The 23138-nt window shown below is 38.5% G+C and overlaps 1 protein-coding gene across 1 annotated transcript in view; it reads right to left on the bottom strand.

The window, feature by feature from the left end:
* Nucleotides 1-16892, bottom strand: part of cntln (centlein, centrosomal protein) — a 103100-nt gene extending 86208 nt beyond the window's left edge. Inside the window, exons 1-8 of the mRNA XM_042485352.1 lie at nucleotides 16640-16892; nucleotides 16255-16342; nucleotides 13100-13188; nucleotides 10276-10360; nucleotides 5457-5591; nucleotides 4309-4488; nucleotides 1301-1434; nucleotides 154-316 (exon numbers count right to left, since the gene is read on the bottom strand). Coding sequence (XP_042341286.1) covers nucleotides 154-316; nucleotides 1301-1434; nucleotides 4309-4488; nucleotides 5457-5591; nucleotides 10276-10360; nucleotides 13100-13188; nucleotides 16255-16335 — 867 coding nt within the window. The 5' untranslated portion in view covers nucleotides 16336-16342; nucleotides 16640-16892. The remainder of the gene's footprint in view (nucleotides 1-153; nucleotides 317-1300; nucleotides 1435-4308; nucleotides 4489-5456; nucleotides 5592-10275; nucleotides 10361-13099; nucleotides 13189-16254; nucleotides 16343-16639) is intronic.
* Between the last annotated feature and the right edge of the window lie 6246 nt (nucleotides 16893-23138).

Genomic DNA, 23138 nt, shown 5'->3' with positions numbered 1-23138 from the left:
GAGGCCTGAGTGGAGTGCAATGAAGTGGTTATAATAATGACGAGTTTGAGGTCTGGCCTGCGTGTGTTCGTGTGTGTGTGTGTGTGTGTGTGTGTGTGTGTGTGTGTGTGTGTGTGTGTGTGTGTGTGTGTGTGTGTGTATAAATGTGCATACCCTCTGATAGGAGGTGGTGTCAGCAGTATGTGCCTCTTCTTGGTTCCTCAGGACTCTCTGAGTGTCGAGGTTGAGTCCTTCCAGTTGCTTGATTAAATGGCTCTGCTCTGCTGCATGCTCTGTGCTCTGTCTATACAGGGTCTGCACCTCTGCAAACTCACAACTACACACAAACAAACACACAATATTATTCATAAATATATATATAATATATCTATAAATCCATACTTTAAATGGACTGTGTAACAGTATTGTTTTTCAATACACAACAGATGTCCATGTTCTTGGATTTAGTTCAAACCTGTAAATATAGAAAAATCCAATGTAAAAGGGTGCGAGGAGGTCAGAAAACCTAAATAAAATTAGGTTAAACTTAAGTTAAACTAAATTCTTAAATGTTATAATTAAATAAAATTAAATGTGTAAAATGTGTGAGTAAGTATATACTTTGACATAGATGAAATTCACTTATACAAATAATCACGTCACTGACAAATAAATAAATGTATAGATAAAAAGAACAATGATCGTTTTATTAGATCTATCTTTTGTCAACAATGGCCTAAATTTCCGTCAGCATAACAAAATCAGCAGTGAAGTTTATTTCTAAAATTAGTTTTGTGTCCCATGGACTTACCACAAAGTGCTCCACTAACTCCTGTGGAAATCTTTTTTCACCGAGCTAAAACCTAAAGAGCGGTCTCTCGTCCTGATGTGACTGACATGTTAGAGTGCCCCTGGCATTAAAACAGAAAAGTAGTTAAAAAAGGTTGAGATTACCACTAAGGCTCCTACGGTTCTCACAGTTTTTATCATATCGACTAAAGCTTAGCCAAAGCCTGCCCTGTTTCCCTTTTCTCCTTCTTTTAAAGCGCATCCACTATGCAGGGCTTATCAAGTGGCTTTAGGTGAGCTGGAGTGGAAGAAATCTGTGTCACCCGCAAGCTTACAGCGTACAGAGCAATATACTAACTGCTCCACACAGTAACCCATGTGAAGTAATGTTGACGCATATCTACACGGGACAGACTGCATACTTTCTTTAACTAATGAAATCACCCAAACAAATGAATCAATACAGGTGAGGTTGTTAGAAGAAAACAGACACTGAGGTGTATTGGGAGATGCTTATGTTGGGCGGGCTCACCGAAGTTGATTGAGTTGCCCCTCTTTCGCTGCCACCTCTCTCTCTTTGGAGGACAGCTGAGTTGTAAGACTGCTACTGTGGTTCTGCAAGCCGGTCAACTCCTGCTGAGCGCTGTGTAGCTCCTCCTCCAACTCCTGGTGAAGAAGAGTAACAACAGTTTGAAAACAGAGCTCTAAGTGTTTGTGCTACACTTACATGGCCTAGTCTTCAGTCCACTGCACTGGTATCAGAGAGGTTTCATATCACAATGTGATAAAATGTGAACAACCCCTGTCTAATACTGGCTGTCCACACTGCACTCATTTCAGCCATGTCTGCTGTCAATCTCACATCCATCTAAAGGAAGAGATAGTCTTCAGTTTTAATCCATAAAGCTGCCGCATAACAACTCACATTTCTGTCACACTTAAAGCTCGTGCTGATAGTCTGCAATGTCAAGACTCAGTTTTGTTGTCTGTTAGTGGTGCACAGACTGAGCTGGGAGAGAATTCTTCTATGTGCTCTGCTCCCCTCATTTGAAAGAAGAGAATCGGTCTCTTTTCCCGATATTAAACCACTCATAAGTACGAGTGTGAATGAATCCGTTGGTACTCATCATTGTGTGGAGGTGTCTCAATTTTTCTACATGTTACATGTTTTTTATTGCATTATTTGTTGTCTGTAACTCTGTCTTCTGCTGCTGTCTTGGTCAGGTCTCCCTTGAAAAAAAGATCCATGATCTCAATGGAACTTACCTGGTTAAACATGAATTAAATAAAAAAAATTAAAAAGCTTGTAACAGCAACCACCAGCAACTTTTCAGGCTACAAATCTATTTGAATCCAACTTATACATGTAACTATATTGATTGTACATTCGACTGCAAACTCTGTCAAAACACCTCTGAGTGCCGGCAGCACTGAGGCTAAACAGATCCAGTGGAGAGACACTAACGTGGAACTGCAGCTGCTGCTGCTACTGTGCTGCTTTCGCTGTACAGCAGATGTAGACAAGGTGTTAGTGACAGCCTTTTCTTAATAAGAGGAAACCATTAGAGCTGGGCAGGTTGCACCACATCAAATATACAAAGGTCCCCAAACCGCGACAGATTAAACGTAATTAAACAGCCTTTCACAGGAACAGAATTAAACATATGCAAAATTAATTAGTCTTCAGAAATCACAGACATGGACATGAAAAGATGCCATAACACATACAGGACATAAAAAGGCAATCATGTTTGTTTGGTGTCCATACATGGGGAGGATGAGAAAAACAATAGACAGTACAGTATAATAAAGATACCCTGCAGGAAAACTCACATCTTTCAGGGTTCAACGTTAATGTTTATTTTCACTTGCCAAGTTGGTCAGGTATCTACTTGCGCAATGTCAATTTTTACTTACCCTTATTATAATTATAATTTATTTTTATAATTATTAGCGGTTATCAAACAAAAATAAATACTGTTAGACAGTTAATGGTCTTGCTGTGACATTTTTCAGAAACTTGACATATCTTTGAAAACCAACCACATTTAATCCACCTTGCTCTCAAACTTGCAGCAAACTATGAAATACACAATAGGAGTTTCACACACGCTCTCTAACACTACCAAAATAAACTCCTGTTTCCAGGGTAACTGAAATGACGACTTGCGGTTCAGCTCTTAAAATGTTTTATTTTAACTTCGTCTTCACCCGACAATATTTCTCTTTATGTTTTACGTTTATGCGCATGAGCAACTTTCAACAGAGATGATAGGGGAAGCAAGAAGGCTCACTCCTTAGTGCTTCCATCAACAGCTCCAGAAAAAAACGATGTGTCAATTTTTTTTCACCACTAGCCTGGTGGGTAAGGGAGTTGCCACATTTACTAGCCTGATTTAGCCCTTTACTTGCCACTGGCAATCTGATAATCTATATTGTTGAGACTGTTTATGTAATTTATTAAAGACAAAGTTTGTTCTGTCAAGCAGGTGCTTTCTCAAGTGTTTAAATAAGTGAAGATAATCAGGAGAATCACTATATTTGAGTTAGCTTGAGGGCTTTTCTTCATTGTACGTTATCTATGCATGCACTAGAATAAATTATAAATTCCCGGACAAATCTTTGCTATGTAAAACAAATTGGCATGATGTATCCAGCGCACAGCCCATGTTCTTCATCTCCATCTCTCAAATCAATGTATGATACAAAAAAAAATGAGGAACAGGTGGAGCGTCTTAGGCCGTGATGGATGTGCATAGACAAGTTGCTAGGCTCCATCCCGTCCAAGTGTAATTACTCTGCGGCCCTGACTTATTCAAGACTTTCTGTCTGACTCCATTTGACTAGCGTAGCAATATGTTTCATAACGATTAGTCTATAAGGTAGGGGAAGAATGTAAGGCTCTTCCTCTGCTCCTATGTCCCGAGACTCCAGTATTAGCAGACAGCTGATCTCAGTGAGGGGATGGCAAGAGGTGCCTGGTTGAAATGTGAATGAAAACTCTGCAGAACTTTGATTGTAATTTGATTGGTTGAATGTTTAAATAGCAACACTGCTGCCACTGTCTTATCACTGTATGTCTCGCTTCCACAGAGATGGGAGGCATTGATTCATACCGATGAGTGGAGCTATGCACATATTCTGACAATTATCTGCTTACATAATTTGGGGAGAATATATGACACACAACATTTACAAATCTTCTGCACCCACATGAGCAAATGACTTCACTAAAGTTCCTTTTAGTTGTGGTCAGCTCAAATCATTTTCCACCCCAGCCAAGAAAGATCTGTCTCCCCCCGTGTTGAATCATAATTTTTCCTTCCTTTGAATATAGTCCCTGCATATTTAAATTGTGTGCTTTGCTACAGAGATCTTCTTACATTCACATGCTGAGGAGGAAAGGGTAGGAGGGATCAGAGAGTTCAAGGTCTGCAGAAGAAAGAGAAAGGTAGAAGACAGGGCCCTTCCTGTACAACTTTGTGTGTGTGTGTGTGTGTGTGTGTGTGTGTCTGAATGGACTTGTCCCCGTGTTCATACCTTGACTCTGGCCTGGGCAGCATCCCTCTGGTCTCGTTGGCTGTTGGCCTGCCTTTCTTTCTCCTCCAGGTCAGCTTGCAGGGCGGCCCAGCGGGAAGTTAATCCCTCTTTCTCCTCCTCTAGAGCCTTCACCACCTGCCGCTCCTCCTCCTCTTTTCTCCTACACTCCATCTTCATTTCCTGGATAAGAGAGGTGTGTGTGTATGAGGAGGAGAGTGGGGGGTCATGAGGGCCAAATAAACAATGGTGACGGAAGGAGAGAAATAAAAAAAGTAGCGATTCAAACTGAGAAAATGGAAAAAAAGAAAGACAGAGAAGTACAAAAAGAGAAGCAACCCATGGGGTTGAGGCTGAAATGAATATGTAAACAGTGGACCGGCTTTGCTGCGGGAGCCCCCTGCATGGGCCGCTGATTGGCCAAGGTCACCTGTGCTGTATGACTGGACCCACGCGGCCAGATGTTGGCTGGTATGGGCCGAGCCGTGCAGCAAGAGCTGGGCTCATGCAGGTACAGGGGCCAGTGTGTCGGCTTTAATGACAGGCTCCTAATGAGAATGGTGCTTGCTGCAAGACCCATTAGACTCAACCTAGGTCTCCTTTGATGCTGTCCCCCACAATTTCTCGCCATGAGACCTCACCGAGACTGTGTAAGAACCATTCCTTTATCAATTAATCATAGCCAGGTCCCAACTAAGCATAATTAGGGAGAAGCCACACCATCACATGCACACTTTTTACTTTCCCCCACTGAAGCAGTCATTAAGTATTTATCTGCAAGTTAACAACCTGCTTTCCTTTCTCTCCCTCTTTCTCTCTCCCTCTTTCTCTCTCTCTCTGTCTCTCTCTCTCTCACACACACACAAACACACAGACACACTTTCCAGCTGTTAAGTATTGTCTGTTGTCAGGTGCACGAAAGAAAGCTAAAAGCAAGAAAGGGTGATATAGAGTAAGAGTGAAAGGCGAGAGGAGAAGACACAAAGACATAGAGATTGTGTTCAGGAGGGCTTAGCAATCCTCTTTCTCCCCTAAATGATTCAAACGCCTGTGGCTATAGCCACGGGGGACTTGTCGTGTTCAGTGCCACACAGAAAAGAGACTTTTCGACTCTGAGGCCCAGACTGCCACGGGAAATTTGTTCTACCAACCTTAAGTTCCTGACTGTTATTGACCAGTTGTTCACGCAGAGCTGTCAGCTCCTTCTTCATTAAGGCACTCTCCTCGTCCACTGTCGTCCTCCGCTGTACCAAGTTGTTGATCTCCTGCTGCTGTCCTGTCACTTTCTGTGGCAGACAGCGAGACAGAAAGAGAGAAAAAAAAGAGAAAGCGACGTTGAGAAACATAGAAGTTTAAGTCTCAGTAAACTCTAATCAAAAATCGGTCTGGACTGTGTCCTGAAAAAAAGTGTTAAATAAAATAAAAATAAATCTGTTTTAATGTTTGACTTTGTTGCAACTGATATGAGGTGAAACTTTTTTTAATATATAATATTAATTACTCTACTATTTTCTCAATTAATTGTTAGACCTAAAGAACATCAGAAAACAGTGAAATATGCAAATCGCAATCCCCCAAGGCTCAAGATGATTTCAACAAGTGTCCTCTTACAGCAGCCCAAACTCAAAGATATTCATTTAACAACTGGGAAATGCACTCAGTGCAGTCTGCAGATGCACCGATTCAAATCAAGACCAAACTATCAAGACCAAACTTTTTTGTAGATGTCAGTTTTGAGTCATGACAAAAGCCAAATTGCATCCTGCAACAAACATGAAGGTTATTTGTTTTTAGTCAAGACAATTTTCAGATTAGCCTTCGCTGTATGTTCTTGCTACATGATTATGTTAATGACATGTAGCCAGATAACTTACTGGTTGGTTAGGAGTGAGGATTGAGCAATCAATCAACTGGCGGATATAAAAATGTTAAGATTTTTTAAAAAAAAAAATTCTCTTACCTAAACATTGTTTTTCAAAAAGCAAAAAAAAAATAACACAAATACCAAATATTTGGGCATTTTTGTTGAACAACTACAGTTAATCGATTATCAAAAGAATTACCATTTAATTTTCTGTCGCTTCCCATATTAGTTAACCCACAGCCCTAAACAGACGCTACTACTGACTATTAAGCATTATACAAGTATTTTGAGTCACAAAATATTATGAAGCTCCATGATGATCAATTAAATGATTCACAGGTTTCATTGAACCAGAGGGCAGCATAAATGGTACAATGATTTTAATGACCACCCACTTTTGATGCTGGTAAATGTTCACTTCATGTTTTTTGGCAGCCTTTGTGGCATTAGAGGGAGGAGGCTGGCTTTTTAACACCGCATCAGCTGGGGTTTGGCATTGGCTGGTAATCCACAGCCTTCTGTGGGTACACCCTCCTCTCAAATAACACTGTGCTCTGGGATGCAATTAATTGCCATGTTGAGGGAAATCGCTCAGATATATCCAGATAGTGGATTTAGCGTTCCTCGCTACTCCTAGCTCGCCGTGCTAAGAACAGAGGGGCTTTAATAGAGATTTATACTGGAGAGCAGAAAATAAATTCAAACGTTGATAATGAGGTAGGCAAGAACAATTTGAACCCCAGTAGTGCTCAATTGATAGAGGAGAAAAAAAGGGGGGGGTCCGCCAAGTTAAGAGGTCTAGGACAAAAAGATTAGCATTTGAAAATTCCCAGTACAGTTCAAAAATGAAAGCTAATTATGTTACAAAAATGGAAAGGAGTAGCGAGGGAAAGTATATAGAGGAAGAGGTGGAAGGAAAAAAAAGGAGACTGGAGAAGAAAAAAAAAAACATCATCAAAGTTGGAGAGTGGAGATATTAAGAGGAGTGTAAGATCCTGTGTGGACTCAGCGGACCATCACATCTCCAAAAAAAAAGAGGAAAAACCAATTAATCACTATTTGGGTGTGTATGGCTCAAGACTGGACGAGATGATGACTGTAAGAGGCGAATGACACAGCACAGGGCTCAGTGCTCTTAATGAGGTTCTCAAATAACCTACAAGTTTCATTACCCACAGTTTAAAGAGGAGTAAAAGACACTTTCCAAATACATAGAAAACATATACATGCAAGTAGAAAAAACAGAAGAGTTCATTTATTTATTCATTCAACATTTTATTGGCTCTTTTATGAAAGCCAGTTTTGAATTCATCAGATCAGCTGCTGAGACTTCGACAGGTCTACACTTTTACACATACTTTTAAACTAAGTTGGACGATGAGTAATGAATGAATGAATGAATGACTCAGAACAACTCTCAGCACAGAACATTGCTTCACAAATGTGACACGCTGGAAGAAACTATTACGTTGTCAATGCGTGGCAACTTATGTAATTAGCTGTGGTGAGTTATCTGCCTGCCAGCCATCAGTTTAAGTTACCTGTAACAGTTACATTATTGCATATCAATACAACTTTCAGTTCACCAAAGCCTTGTTGAAATAATTATTTCAGAAAAATCTAAAATCATCAATAAGATGTAAAAATGTTTAGGATTTTTTGAGTGATTTTGTTTTTTTTAGTGTAACCTTCTGAAATGCAAAAAGGGAAAGTATTTCACTGCTAGAGTTGCATCCACAGTACAACAAGTTTTGTTCTCTCATGCATCTGCAATACTATAACTATAAGTAATGGTGAGCTATCTTGGCTTGGTCTCTCTCTCTCAAAAAAAGAGATTTTATTCTCAAGAGACCTCCAGGTTAAAAATGCTTAAATAAATAAAATTAAATAAACAAAAAAACAACAAAACAAAATCACAGCTGGCCTTTCTCATAGAGACAAAATAGACTGCACACATTTTACTGTATATTATTGCCATAGTGGCTTTGAACTCGGTGAATTATGAATAAACAATGAAGTTAATGCAACTACAACACAACATTACAATGGAAGTATTGCCACTCTAACACGTTTATTCCAAAGCATCTTAAACTTGATCTAATGTTCTTAGCTTACAAATAATTATGTACATTTAGTTCAGCCTCATAATATAGCAATTATTCTATCTTCTAAGTCAATCTATTGACTTGGCTTTTGTACATTTGTCAATGCTGTCCTGTCCAGAGGCTATACAAATAAAGTTTGAGAGAACTGCCAGTGTGCTCTCATGGGTGCTCAGAAATCTTCTTCTGAGAACTTTTAATTGTTTTCAACTAAACAGTCTTACATGTTTAATCTTTACATATGTGATATCATATTGAATTCATTGCACTACACTGAACTTTACAGGCCAACTGTGACATTGAACTACAAACAACAATCACCCCCAGACAGACACCTGGCATTTCAAGATTCAAGATTCAAAGATTTGATTTCTAACTGCGAAATCTCCAAACTCATTCATTTTTGTTGTCATTTTCATCCATAACTGTAACATTCAAAGATAAAGTTAAACACATTGGTCAGATCTATCTGACAATTCTGTCGTGTTCATTTTATGTACAGTGTTACTTTTTTACATCTTTGATAAACCGAATCTAATGGCACAGAAGCTAAGCAACTGACTACTGTGATGGGGGACCACTGCAAAACGTATTTTAGCGACCTAAAAACCACAATATCAGTTTAAGTGTACCGTACTGAGAATATTTTCTCAGCTTTTCCTTACATCTTAAACCAAGATGTAGATGCAGTAGACCAGCAACTCCCAAATTATGCACAGTAAAATCATTGTTTTTGTTAAAGGAGTCTGGTGGCTTTGAGACAATCTCATCAGTTCCTCATCGGAAAGGACTGTCTGACAGCAAAAGTGGTTGAAATATTCCAAATACAATCCAACCAACCAGTTGAGGTAGCGTTTGCTCAGCGCAGTTTTATTTTCCGTTTGTGACACAGGGATTTTCTACGCAGCAATTATCGTTGAAACACACTGTGATTCAGTCAGTACATATCTTGTGCTCCTATGAGTTAATACCATAGCTACTGTATCAGCTGAATCAAAGTTTAGATGGCTGAGGAGGGTAATGTTAAAAAAACACTGGCAAGCTGATGACTCCATTAAAGCCAGTCTCATTAGGAATGATCACGATTCTGGATGAAGGACACTAATGAAGGAGACTGACAGATGCTTCGCTGAAGAGATGATGATATGGAGTAAATTACATCAGTGATGTCATAATCGTCAGCCATCACACTATCAAGAAATATAACTCAAGAGGCGGTGCAAAAGAAAGCAGGTAAGAGAGAGACAGAACCAGTATTAGGGGGTTACGTTAAAAATAAGCTAAGAATAAACACTTAGCAAACACTTTAACACACGAAATAAACACATCAAATACACAGCCTGTCCTGTACCTGCCCAGGGACTGCAGATGTAAACTAGCTAATAGCTAAATTTGGCATGAATCATCTTTTCTCATTTTGAGATTAATGTTTTTTTTGCATGGCCCTTGCTTAATAAATACATGAAAAAAAAAACACAAAAAAAGAGAAAAGGGACCATATAAATTTGAATAATCTAAACAAAAAAAACAAGACACATGAAAAGACATGAAAGAAATATTTGTAATTAAAATGTCAGATAAGCAATCTTATAACTTGAAGCTCAGTAGTTTAGTCTGGAGATGTAGTTAAATGTGGCTGGGAGAAATTAATTAGAAAACACCCTCTTTTGGGACTTCTGGCAAAGAGGCTGTTTAACTTTCAGTAAGACCAAATGGAGGTGATCATAGGCCAACAGCAAATTTGCAGCTTACAAATATTATGAGTTTATAAAAGATTGTAAAATGCAGTGGTACCTTTTGAAAAAATAAGATTTGGTTTGTAAAAGTATTCCAATCAGAGATTTCTGCTATATTTTCTGAAACATTTTAACTGCATAAAACTAAACTATCAAGTAAATATTTCAAACATGGTTTAATTACTCTCCTCCATTAATATCTCTGAGACCGAACAGGCATTTGCTGAACACGGAAAGATACAGTATGTTAGATCAAACTGCACTGTACCTGTTCCAACTCCTGTATCTTGTAGTCTTTGGACTGGAGGATCTCCAACACTTTCCTGTCCTTCATCTCAGCTTTTTGCTTCTCACTAGAGAAAAACGGAGAGAAAAATCAAATTTTCATCTACAGTGGAACAACTTAAGACTATAGGATTAGAACAATTGGACATTACAAAGTACATCTTCAATGACTAACAGATACCTTTTAAAAGGATCCATATCCTCTTGAAAATGATTTACTGAAATTGTTTTATACAGGGTTCCCACACACTTTCACAGACAAAATTTCAAAACTTTTACATAATTTTTCGCGCTACATTGGATCTGTAATACTTTCTCAATTAGAGACTTAAAGTTTGCAAATTGTTATATGTCCCTGTGTCCTATTGTAAATTTAAAATTGTTTGTGCACCTGCAGTAATTGGCAAATGAAGAAGATCAATTTACATATAAGCAATTAATGTTCTTTGTTTTCTTCTGTGTATTATTTTAATGAAAACTACTCTTTGAAAAAACTATTATAGATGTGAATAAAAAGGAAAATCTGTGAGAGATACTGCACCAAACTCTGAACTTTTCTCTCTAGCCCACTAGCACCTCTTTTATCATAATGAACTTTTGGGGAGCCAAAAACAAGGCATCAGTTGGGGACCTGTTTGTTTCAACTGCTTCAGGCCACCAGGGGCCACCCATTCCCTCGACTCATCACTTGCTCCTTCTACACCTCCCATCTGTGAGGCCTTTTCTCTCGTCTCCTTGCCTCTTCTGATCAGCCCTCTCCCCTGGCAGACACTGAAATAAGTATCTGGTGTCCCCGGAGGAGCTGGAACGCAGGCCGGCCTAGCTACATCTCCTTGTATATTGGGCTGTGTTCACCATGTCCTGAGCAACCAACCAATCACTCTACAAGATCCACACAGGAAGGGGAGGGGAGGCTGAATGGCGGTTCCCAGTAGGCACCAGCGCTTGACTGGAGTCGACACAATTACCATGTCAATATCCTCCTGCACATCAGGTGATACAATACACATACACTCTCTGGGTGCATGTTCCCCCTTTAGTCTCCGCGGACCAACATACTTTGATGGGTTTCCTATGGGGCAATAAAGGAACTGAAGAGGGTGTGAAGAAGGAATGAGAGGCACAGTGCTGAGGAACACTCTGCACACTGTTGCACTGTGTTTAACCCCTATTAAAGGTCTCCTAACAACTGGCAAACCTCAAAATGTACCCAATATGCACCCACGATAGAGAAAATATAACCCTCAAAAGCAAAAAGTCAGGAAAAACTAATCTAAAGGCCTTTTCTCACTAAATCCATAGTTTTTATCTGAAATTGTCATACATTTAGAAATAAATCATGTGTCAATTGTGTTTACGGACTCAAAAATTTTCATCCATCATTTAAGTTTTCGGAATGGGTTTTGTTTTATGTGCTTTTCGCATCAGTAAGAGGCTTTTAGAGAGTTGTTTGACCAAGAAGCAGTAAAGAAAATCTGGCGTAATCTGTACATCTGCAAGATAAACAAGGAACAGGGTGCATATTATAATTCCATAACGCAAAAAGCCTACTTTCAGCAGGTCAGATATATTCAGGTGTATGATTATAACAACGAGGAGGAGGATGTTATAGAGGATGAAGACCTCAGAAAGAGAAGAAGAGCGACAGCGTGGCGACAGAAGCCCATTTTACAAAATTATAGCATTCAAGAGGCACTAAAAAGCCCATTCTTTATTCTGCCTTTGCATTTTTAAACACAACCAACCAACGGCAGATTTTAAACAGCATGCCAGCATCGTGAAAGCAAAAGTGGTGTGACAAGCGGGACATTTAACGCAAAAGTGTCAGCCTCTAGTGTGACATGTAACATAAGTGTTGGCAGCCCTCTCTAAACAACAACAATGACATAAAATGCAATAATAATAATTTACCTTTACTGTCTCTGTTTTATGGCGGCTGATCTCATCCTCCACTCAGAGGGTAAGGATCTCTCAAATGTCATTGTTATCTCAAACTGTGAACATTTTCAGCTTCTGTTCTTTTTCAAGTAAGCCCCTAACAGCTTCTAGTTGCTTTTTAAATCTCCTCGGCGGGACGCACACATAACATGCTGTCAAAATAGCCTGCCCATGATCCCGTCCTGCTGGCTGTCCTTTTTTACATAGAACTTAATTTGGCACTGTTACAACCTCATTTTCTGTCTTAAAGACAAGACAGCTCTGTCCCCTCATTATGCAATCACACCTTTTATACAGAATGGCGAGGTGGCATAACGGGGCGATACCACCCCCATATTCCTTTCAACATATGTAAATGGTAAAAACCACCATTGTTCAAACTGCAGTGATACAAGCATCAAAGATCATTTAAAGTCAAATGTGGGTTTTTTTCTAACAAAGAGGAATAAATTAAATTTATCCAACTGTGTGCATCAGCTGTGAAAAGGCCTGAACCTCTGTTCTTTTCTGAAAGTTCCCATGCCACTGTGTTTGGTGCAGCTTAGCCACCCTGCAAAGGAGGTCATATTCAATCTCACAATTTATCCGATAAAGACAAGTATTTGGCAGGAGTGTTTCAACTGTCCAGAATGGGTGCGGCGGAGGAGTGTTTTCATTAAAAGGGTTTCCATGGTTGAACTGCTAGACCGGGGATAAGAAGGCTTAAATCAGCATCTGCACCAGATTCCGTCGTAACCCCAGTAGAATGGCCAAGGTGCCTTAAACACCCCTTGAACGACTTTCACACATATTTCTCTTCACTTGTGAGATAAAGGAATTTTCAGCTATTGAGCCTCTCAGGTAGCAATTTGAAATATGAATCTACTCACCGCTCAACCACTAGACTGACAGCCTGGGTCAAGTCTGGATTTGCCACTTGCAGGCGTTTCCATAGGGACCACACAAACTCCTTGTCTGCCTGTGAAAATAAAGGATTCAGTGAGTCAACAGCTGTAGTTCCTAATTGAGATAAATAGCTTTTGATAAGTTTGTCTCAAATGCTGCACGGAAAGCCACAGCAAATCTCACTGAAAAACAAAAAAATAAATAGCATGCTCAATGACATTAGCATACGACAGAAGGGGTAGTCAATCAATAATTTAAATATCTTGTACAACATAGTTTTTGATCTGGTCTGCCCTCTCTAATCATGAGCCTATCTTAACAGGAATTTTCATCGCTGAGATGTGACCTTCGACTCAAGGGGAGCCAGCATTGACACTTGTCATTATGCACTATTCATGACTGGGGAGAGCTGGGATCCAAATCAAAACACAGCAGTGGAGCTTGCATTTTCTTTATTAATCAATTGCGCTCCAGATATGTTTTTCACCACAACTCTGAAGTAACTAGCCCCAAAGAAACTCAAAACTGATGACAGAGAGAGTCATCTTCAAGTGGAGAAACCCAGCCAGCCCCTGACACATTTCCAATTCAAATTGTCTCGCTGTTTTTTTCAAACATTTTTAAGCTACATTACATTTAATGAGGGACATCTAAAAACTACATTTTCTGACATTAAAAGACAGAATTATACCAAATCGACTTAATATAAAATTATCTGATAAATTATGTTCACATCATCATAAGATAAAAGTCATCCCTCCCACTGGATTCTACTGGTCTCCAATTAGTACATGAATTTTAACCCCCTTTTCAAAAGTGTCTAATCAATTATTTACTAAAATGGCAGAAGCAGACCTTGATAAGACCATGAGCTGAACACATAAGTAGAAGGACTGTAGATCTCTGTCTCTGTATGCATCTGTGCATAAGTGTATGTGCGTGTGTGTGTGTATACAGAGTGGGAGCAGGGTGAGCGAGGATAGAGATCTCACCATATCAGCCCTGCAATGCAGCTAACGATGAAATTTAACAGTGTGGTTGACTTGAAATAGGTGGTCTCCCTCTGCCTGGCCTTTGGCTGCCATTAGCCTTTGCACACACAAGTGTTCAATCAGGACCCTCATCAAGCTCTCCCCTCTGCCATATGTGTACTTAAAGATGCATTGAATGTGTGTTTGATGATGGCTGAATTATTCATTTTGAATCTAGACACTGAAACACCATGGGCTAAACATACCAGAGAAGCCACTGGAATCCAGCCACATATTAATAAAATTAGCATGGTCTAGTAGGAACATTTGCTGGTCGACAGATGAGACTCTTTGTAGTTAATGGCTGTCCTGAAGTACATCTTGCCAGAGACTTTAGACATCAGTGGTATTCAAATGTCACTATTTAAATGGTACGCTGCACAATTAAAGGTTCCTATTAGATAGACAGAATCACTGATGTTCTGCTCTAGACAGGACCACCAAGGATGGCCTCAGTGTCAGTTCAATGCAGGGCAGCAGGTACAAGGCCAAAAAAAACAACTTAATTATCAATAAATAAATAAATGTAAGACTAAATACAGAGGTAAACGAATAAATATGGTAACAAATCAATTAATACAGAAATGAATTCAAAATATGATAAACAAACAGTGAAAGGTTCTTAATTAAATAGGACATAGACAAATAAATATCTGCATTTTTGAGTCTGTATATTAATGAGGAAGGTTTAAAGCAGGATTGGTTAACCCTATAAGACCTCAGTAATTGGCTTGATGTCTACTGATAACATGGGAAGACGATAATGAGCAATGACATAAGAAATGACCCAAAAATAAGGGTCTACAGAATTAAGCTGTTAATAATACATATTCAAAACAGGGAATTGGAAGAACATCAGCGAAGTTTTTTGGTTCACTGAATTATGAAAGTGCATGCATGGATTTACACTACTATAAAAGCTTGTAAAGGTGCCTAGTTTCGGGAGCTATGAAGGTGTCACACTTCTTGTTCTGAGTAAACTCTGATATGTTAACTACAAAATGCATTCTTTATACACAGGATAAATAAGGTAACATGCACACATGTGGTTATATCCAAAGAGCACAACAAATGCTCCTGCTCCATGTGTAGAATCTATAGTCCAATAAAATCTCAAATGTAACACATCATCTGCTGAACCCTACAACTGTCTACCTACCTGTATAGCAAGGTGCTGTGAATATGCAAAGTGAGCAATGCTGGGTTGAGTTCACTGATGTTATTAGGCACCACCTGGTGGTGAGTATGCAAGGACAGCCTCCCTCAATCACTGACTCACAAAGTGAAGATGAAAGGTTCTCATATCTGCTCATATGAAATTTCTGTATCTGTGTTTGTATTTATTTGAATAAATATGAAAGGAGAGGCATTTTATTCAAATGCACCCTGGGAGCAGATATGTGCTGCACATTATTTACTGTCTTTGCTTAACATTGAATGAAGTGTGGTCAGGGCATTTAAAAGTTTTGCAGCTGAACAGTAGTGACAAAACAATAAAATTATGCTTCATGCAAGTTATCTTTAAATCATAACTAATCAAGCTATACTGGATATGCTCTCAGTTTCAACTGTCAACTGTGAGCCATAACAGTCTGGAATTTAATAAAGTGGGTATTTATTGTCTGGTTAAAGTGCAAAAACTAAAAAAGCAAGAAAGCTCTGCACAAAGCAAGCGCTGTGGAGCAAGATGTGCTGGAAACTGTTAAATGTAGCTCTACATATCTTTAAAATAAATTACAAGTGTTTGTGGTAATGGCTGGCTAAGCTATGAAATTTTATCAAGAATATATTTTCTTATAATCAGGCTCATGTTAAGCTCAGATATATGAAAATAACAGTTTGTTTACAAACAGACAAATAAAATATTTCTCATACTGAGCAAACAATTGTCAACATGGCTGGACGTGCTTGTTGCTGCTTGAACTTGCTGTTATCAGTTCATTCAATAAATTTCACTATTTTAGAGCACTTTCATGTTATCACGGTGTCCAGGTTATAATGAAGCAAACCTTAACAATTTGTATTTCCTACAATACGATATATTTAATCCAGGACATACACAATCCAGCAGTGTATTTACGTCTGTTGTGGTACACATTTATACACACCTGGCATTGCATTAACTCATCTGATAAAGTCTTCACTTGCTCCTCCAAAACAAGGATGCGAGAGTCGTCTTTGGAGGACATTTTGGGACTGAAAAGGAAGCAAAGTAACAACTGAGATCAGTATGGACACTGTAAAAACTTATGGATATACAGATTGAACGGTCATCGGCGTGTAAGCCCTTCGTATTTAATGGGCGATGACATAACAGTTTGGAAGCGAGTTTTTTTTTAAGCAATATCGACAAACAATTTAAGAGCTACAAATCGTTTGTATCATCTGACTTTAGCTAACGTTAACTTGCATGTCTTTAGCACACTCGCAGACTGACACATTCAAGCTCACAGGACACTTTTTAGGGAAAAGTGAACACAGTTTGCCTCTTACCCGTTTCAATAACTTGTTAACCGAGACGATATCAACACTGTAGCAGCAGCTGTTGCTCTTCGTTAATACAACACACTGCTACTGTTGCTATCTTAGCTAACATTAGCCGCTGAACTAACGCTCATATTTTCTCTTGTCCGCTGTTGACAGCCTTCCGCGTTAAATCAGGACAACGTCACTGCGTGGTCCAACGGCAGAGTTTACGCGAACTGGTTACAGTATCCATTAAAAGTACTATTTGTCGTGTTTGCTACAAAACCCAAACAAACTTCCTCAGTGAAATCACACCGTTGTCAATAACTACCGAAACGCTTTCCTTCTTTCAAACAAGCCCGCTGTTTTCCGTTTCCGTCCCTCATCCGCGCCGCACGCCATTTTACGACAGTAACCATTGACGTACGGAAGTGATCCGAATGCAGTGGTTTCCAAATGCTGGTCCGGGTACCGTAAGGAGTCCCACTGGCTGTTTCAAGTGGCCCTAACACGCTTTTCACAACCTCTATGTATTTATTTTACTTTACTTTACTTCTTTCTTTAAATTATTTTTATTTTATTTTATTTATTTTCCTATCTAGTAAAGCAACTTAAAATATGTACATTCAGTTCTTAAGCTTATCTGATCGGACGCTTTGGATTTAAAAAAGTTTGGAAAAGCTCCACAAATGAATCCTAAATAATAGTAATAATAATGATGAAATATTATTATTATTGTTATTATGCAAGAACAATATTAATTGATGTATTTATTTATTTATTTATTTATACATTTGAGCTCTAGTGTTTGTGACTAGTTACTCTAGTTACATATAACTAGTTACATTTAATTAAATTACAAAGAAACATAGTTGTAATGCATTAGATTTACTTAGAAAAGTATGTAATTAAATCACAGTTACAAATCAAAATGTTTGTGATTAAATGGGGTTACGTGTGAGAAGGTCTATATTCTTTTCAGTAAAATGTTTATATGTAGAATTTAACATTCATTCAGTTCCTGTGCCACTTTTCGCCATGCAGGATTGCCTTATTTTGGCATAGCCTATTTCAGGACATTTTTCAGCTTTATTGCCAGATTTAAACATTTGTTGGAAAAGGTATTTTAGGTATCAAATGTAATATGTTATATTACTTAAATAATGTGCTTAAAATAATAGCATTACAAATTTCAAACAGAGTAACTAGTAATCTGTAAACTACTACATTTCAAAAGTAACTGTCAGCACTGGCTATAGTAGGATAATAATAAGGAAGGATAAACAAATAATATAAATCATGTGCATGCAGGGTTTGACGTCATTAAATACCACACCAGTGACTGATTTCCAGGAACAGCATCCATGTTTGCTATATAGGGTCCAGAGAAGTTGACATTAAATCACCCTGCTGGTGACGTCTTCAAACAGACCATCTCTTCCACTGGGCTCTCATCAGAAGCATATTTTAGCTAACCAAGACCATCTCTGAGCAACAATTAAGATCAAGCGTGAACCACCATGAGTCAAATATATAGGCTCTAAATTATAAAAACCTTATATGTGAAAGAATTCTTAATAATCCAATGCTGTAGATGGAGAATATGCTTCAGTCTGTGCAGTGGTCCATTTGTTTTCTCTTCCCACTTCTCACTTTTGAGCCTATCCCACCATATCCAGTGCAAAACTATAAATTTGCATCCTTTCCAGTAAGAAGCAGGCCATGTTATTATGCTATTCAGGGTCTTATATCCACCTAACTTACATGTTTTTGCAAGTAATCAGGAAACTATCAAATTAATGAAGTATCAAACTCATTTGCGTCATTTTACAGTTTTTACAGAGTATATTTTGACAGTCCACAATACGAGAAGTTCAGGTGTGAATAATATAATTAATGATGGTTGAATTTCGTTCTTTATTTCATTCCATCAGTCATGGATGGTTTACTGATCAGGCCTGCCAGGCACAGGTAGGCCTGAAAATTACCTCAAAGAGACAAACAATCACCAAAAGGCACACAAATCATCAACAGGGAGACATACATGAAAAAAGAGACACAGAACCATAAAAAGATGCATAATGACCACAAAGCCACGCAAATAAAGAGGCAACAACACCTCAAAGTCTGTGTGTTTGCTTCTGTGTTGGAGAGGTGGTGGGGCCTTTTGTGTATCTATGCCCAGGGGCCCATTGTCTCATAATTCACCCCTAGTAACACCTGTGCTTTCTCCTCCCTAAGTGAAAATGCTAGTGGGGACAAGGTCCTCTTCAAGCATTATAATTAGGGTACAGTCAAAATACTGGAAAAGGTAAACATAAAAAAGACATGCTTTTTTTTTAGTTCTTCCTATTCTGCACACACGTTTAAAAACAAATACTCTCTTGCACTTGTATCTTTAAATGTACTAAAAAACATAAACAACTTCTTAAGAAGAAGACTATGCACAGTATGTCATGTCCATATTTTATTTATACAGAGCCTTAAAGTAACAGCAATGTCATTGGAAATCAAAGGTGAAACAATAACGTGTCAAATTACAGAAACATTGATGGAAAATGGCAACATGTCAGTGTTAGGGAGATTTTTGAGCTATTACACACACAGACATATATAGAATATATAGACCGAGTTCCCCTGTGTCTGCAAGGGCTGTTTTACAAGGCTATAAATCCCTGCTGTTATATCAACGCTCAACAGCCACACGAATGACGGCAAAGAGACATTGAGACATGATATTGATCTTTATACAGGAGTTTATGTTTAAAATGTTGTTTTTATTTTAATAGACACACTTATAGCTCACCCCGTTTGATATTTGCCCGATTCTATATGTTTTTAATGACCTGCTGTGAGGTCAAAGACGTTATGCTCGATACATTCTGACTCTGAGTTCATAGTGGGAGCTTTGAGGACTAGATGCAAGCGATGGAACATGAACAAAGACACGAGTTTGACATCTGTTTCACCGGTGAGACAAGACAACTCCATATTGTGTGGCTAATGTACTTAAGTGTCCAGCCAGATTTGGAGCACAGGGTGAGAGAGGAAAATGAAGAAATATGAGGACTGGCATTCGTCTTCAGTCAGACAAATGTTGGTTCATCTGCTCACTGCCACACACACACACACACACACACACACACACACACACACACACAAGCACACACACACACACACACATGCACACACACAAAGAGAAAAGATGCAATTGACTTAGCATGATTAGGCTGTTCCTTGACCCACGAACACTGCCTCTCATTAAGATCCTCATTTGCGGAACAATTTTAGAGGCAGTAGACTGGTACATAATGCGCAACATCTGCCTGCCCCGTTTCTGTTGAGACGCAGAAACTGACACATGGTATCTATGTGCCTCTCTCTCTGTCTCTCTCTCTCTCGTCACGAGAAATGATCATCATACATCTGCAACAGGATTTTTTTCGAGTCTGTCCCAGGCAGTTGCATCTTCATCTTTAGGTCATCTAGCTAAAAAATTTTAAAATAAAATCAATCAATCATATAAAAGACTATGGTGTGTGCAAATTTTCAGAATTTCAAATTTTGTCCTCTTCTTTCTTTTTTTTTAAACTACACCCTGTATGCCTTTTTCCTTTTCATTTTGTCTTTCTCTCAAGCTTTCGAAATACTTTCCACTCCAGGGATTTAAAAAGCAGCTAGCAGCAGTTAGCAGCTAACTCAAAGAAGAAGAACAGCATCTGAAAATGTCTGCAGATTTGAAAAATAATGTGGTTGGGAGTTTCTTATCTTCTAAACAGAGGACAATATTCAATAAATTAACAGAGACCTTCTGTGATTGTCATTGGGATGTTATGCCATTGTTATTGTTTAGAAAGCTCCGCCACTGTGTATGCTATATACCACACTGTTGTGTTAGAATTCTCACCCACCATGCGTCTTTTGCTTCCGGGACGCTGGTATGCTATCTAACATCACACACTGGTGCAACATAACACTGCCGTTGTTTGGTTCAGCCCTATGGAGCAATCTCTTTGCAAAAATGGCTTCTGATGAACAAATTAAGGTAACTGCCATGCCAGTACTAAAGGTGTGACCCCTACTACAGACCACCTGTTAACATTAGATGTTTGCATCAATTTTCCCTAATGTTTAATTTTTCGCATTTTGTTGGGGCCCACAGGAGGATTTTTGTTACAAGACAAAACCAACCAGGGCCAAAATTTCAGGTACAGTTTCTGTTATATGAAACCTTGAATATGATTAAGAGGCAGATTATATGGCAAAATGTTGTCCGTAGAAAGTCAAATTAAGAGAAATCTCTCAGAGGAAGCTGGTAACTCAAAGGGATCATCTTCTAACTATCCCCTCTTTCATCATCAAATGCGTATAATTTGGCCCCAGACACTTCCAGTTGCTTACATGTTCCACACAGGCATGTTCCACCATGTTTTGACAGTGCCTGCTGCTGCTCTCTCCTCTGTCTGAAGCAGCCCGTATCGCTTTCTTTTAAGTGTTTGTTGTCTGTCCCACTAATGACAGATTAATCCAGATCTGAGAGCATTTTAGGCACATAAAAGGCAGATCTCAGCCGAGCGCTCTTTCATATCGCCAGTGACGTTCTCCCTACATTCACACGCTCGCTTCAACCTCTGTCATTATTTGATTTCACCTCTTTCATCTGAAAGCTTTTATTGGATGTTTGCAATAGATTACAAATTAAAAAAGAGAAAATAATCACAAAAGAAAAGTCTGTACGTTTTAAGCACAAATCTGTTTCTCACAGACACTTTGGCTGGTGTCATGGTGGCCTTGTGGATGAAGCACATATATTTAAATAACAACAACATCCCAGCATACTGATCAGTTTACAGCCTTTAATTGTGCAAACAGACGTTTAAACACCCCGGTGCCTTCATCAGTCAAAAGGGCCGCGTGCTGTTGGACGATGCATGGGGAACCCCTGTTGACTTGATTCATTTTTTCATTGTATCTTACAATGAAAGCTACAGTTGGTAACTTGTATAGAAATAACATTGTGTCCTGTTAAGCTGTAAAATAAGAGGGTTTTATGTCGGGGGGTCCTTCAGTCAACAGTTTCCAACACAGCAGCCAGGTCACAAACGTTTTTTATTTTACAGCTAAACAGTACACTATAATATGCTTCTGAAAACATTTGAGGCAAGAGTGTAGTGACAATCATGATTTATATGTCATCAGCGCTGCCTCGTTTGACAGTTTGACCGTAGTTCACGAGTTGTGATTGACAGTTGCATCAGAGACTCCTCGGCTCTTGCTTTTGTTCACTTGTTTTCATTGCAGTAAGGCCATTAAAGGCACTTCAGGGCAAAAAAGTAGACAGAGGAGTGTGATTTTCACATTATTTGTATTGTCACATTTACTGCTGTGTGGTTATAGAGACAGCTTTAGCAAATATAACAAAAGTTTTTTAAATAATAAACGTTACCAACTACTGCTTTAAATTTAAATGGGTTAGGGTTCATGAGGTAATTTTTGTTCTGAGTTAACATTTATTATGTCTATTTGACCATGAACACTACTTTTTAGGGGCAATAACTTGTGTCAACAATGCATTTTGTAGGTAAGTGTCACTGAGATCAAACACTCAAAATTACACAATAAGCATCTTGAATTTAGTTTCCCAATGATTTTCCTCCTTTTATGATCAAAGTACAATTATTATATGTTCCAGCACTACTGACATTTAGCCTTTTTTTTCTTCAAAAAGAAACTGTTACGATATTTATGAAAAGACATGGAGATTGTAAATGTCTTAATTTGCTGGTATTAAGTAGCTCATGGTTGCTGTTCAACGAGGTACCTGCTGTCACAATAAGAATAATACATATTGAGAATATTCAAGGCTACCTTAAACAAACTTTATTCAAACTTTTATTTTGATAACATTTAATTAACCTTCTTTAGAGTCATTCCCAGTAATGAATCATGGATGAATAAAGAATCTTGAATTGAACACTTGATCATTGGCTTGTCTCCTGGCAGCTATGGGAATTATAGATTTGTGACAGAAAAAAGACTCTCAAGATTCAAACTAATTTAAAGTTGAAATTAGATCACTGAGAATGTATATCATCTGTTTATATAAATCATAGGATATTGTTATGATCAAGTTACGATCTGAGGGCTGTTTGGAGAGAGAAGGTCAAGTGCTTAAACTCAGAGACAGACGACTTTTTTTGTCATAATGAACATCACCTATCGCACTGATTCACATGTGGAAAAGAACATTTTGAGCATCAAACATCACCAATTTTATGCACCAATTTGCCTCTTTTAAATCCTGTCAATGTAACGATATGTAACAGTGGCCATAGAATGAGAGATTAGTTCAATGTGTTTTTAAAACAGAATACAAAGGAGTTTATGTATACAGAAAAAGAGGATTATTCAAAGTAAGGTGCTTTATCTAAAAATATTATTACATTTTTCTTAGCCTGAAAGAATTTCAGTACAGTTTCCAAATCCTGTCCTCTATCTTCATTATAGAATCTCAGCCTCTCAAAAA

The sequence above is a fragment of the Plectropomus leopardus genome, chromosome 4, assembly GCF_008729295.1.
Source record: "Plectropomus leopardus isolate mb chromosome 4, YSFRI_Pleo_2.0, whole genome shotgun sequence".
Classification (NCBI taxonomy): domain Eukaryota; kingdom Metazoa; phylum Chordata; class Actinopteri; order Perciformes; family Serranidae; genus Plectropomus; species Plectropomus leopardus.
The sequence above is the reverse complement of the archived record's forward strand: the minus strand, read 5'-3'. Positions and strand labels throughout refer to the sequence as shown.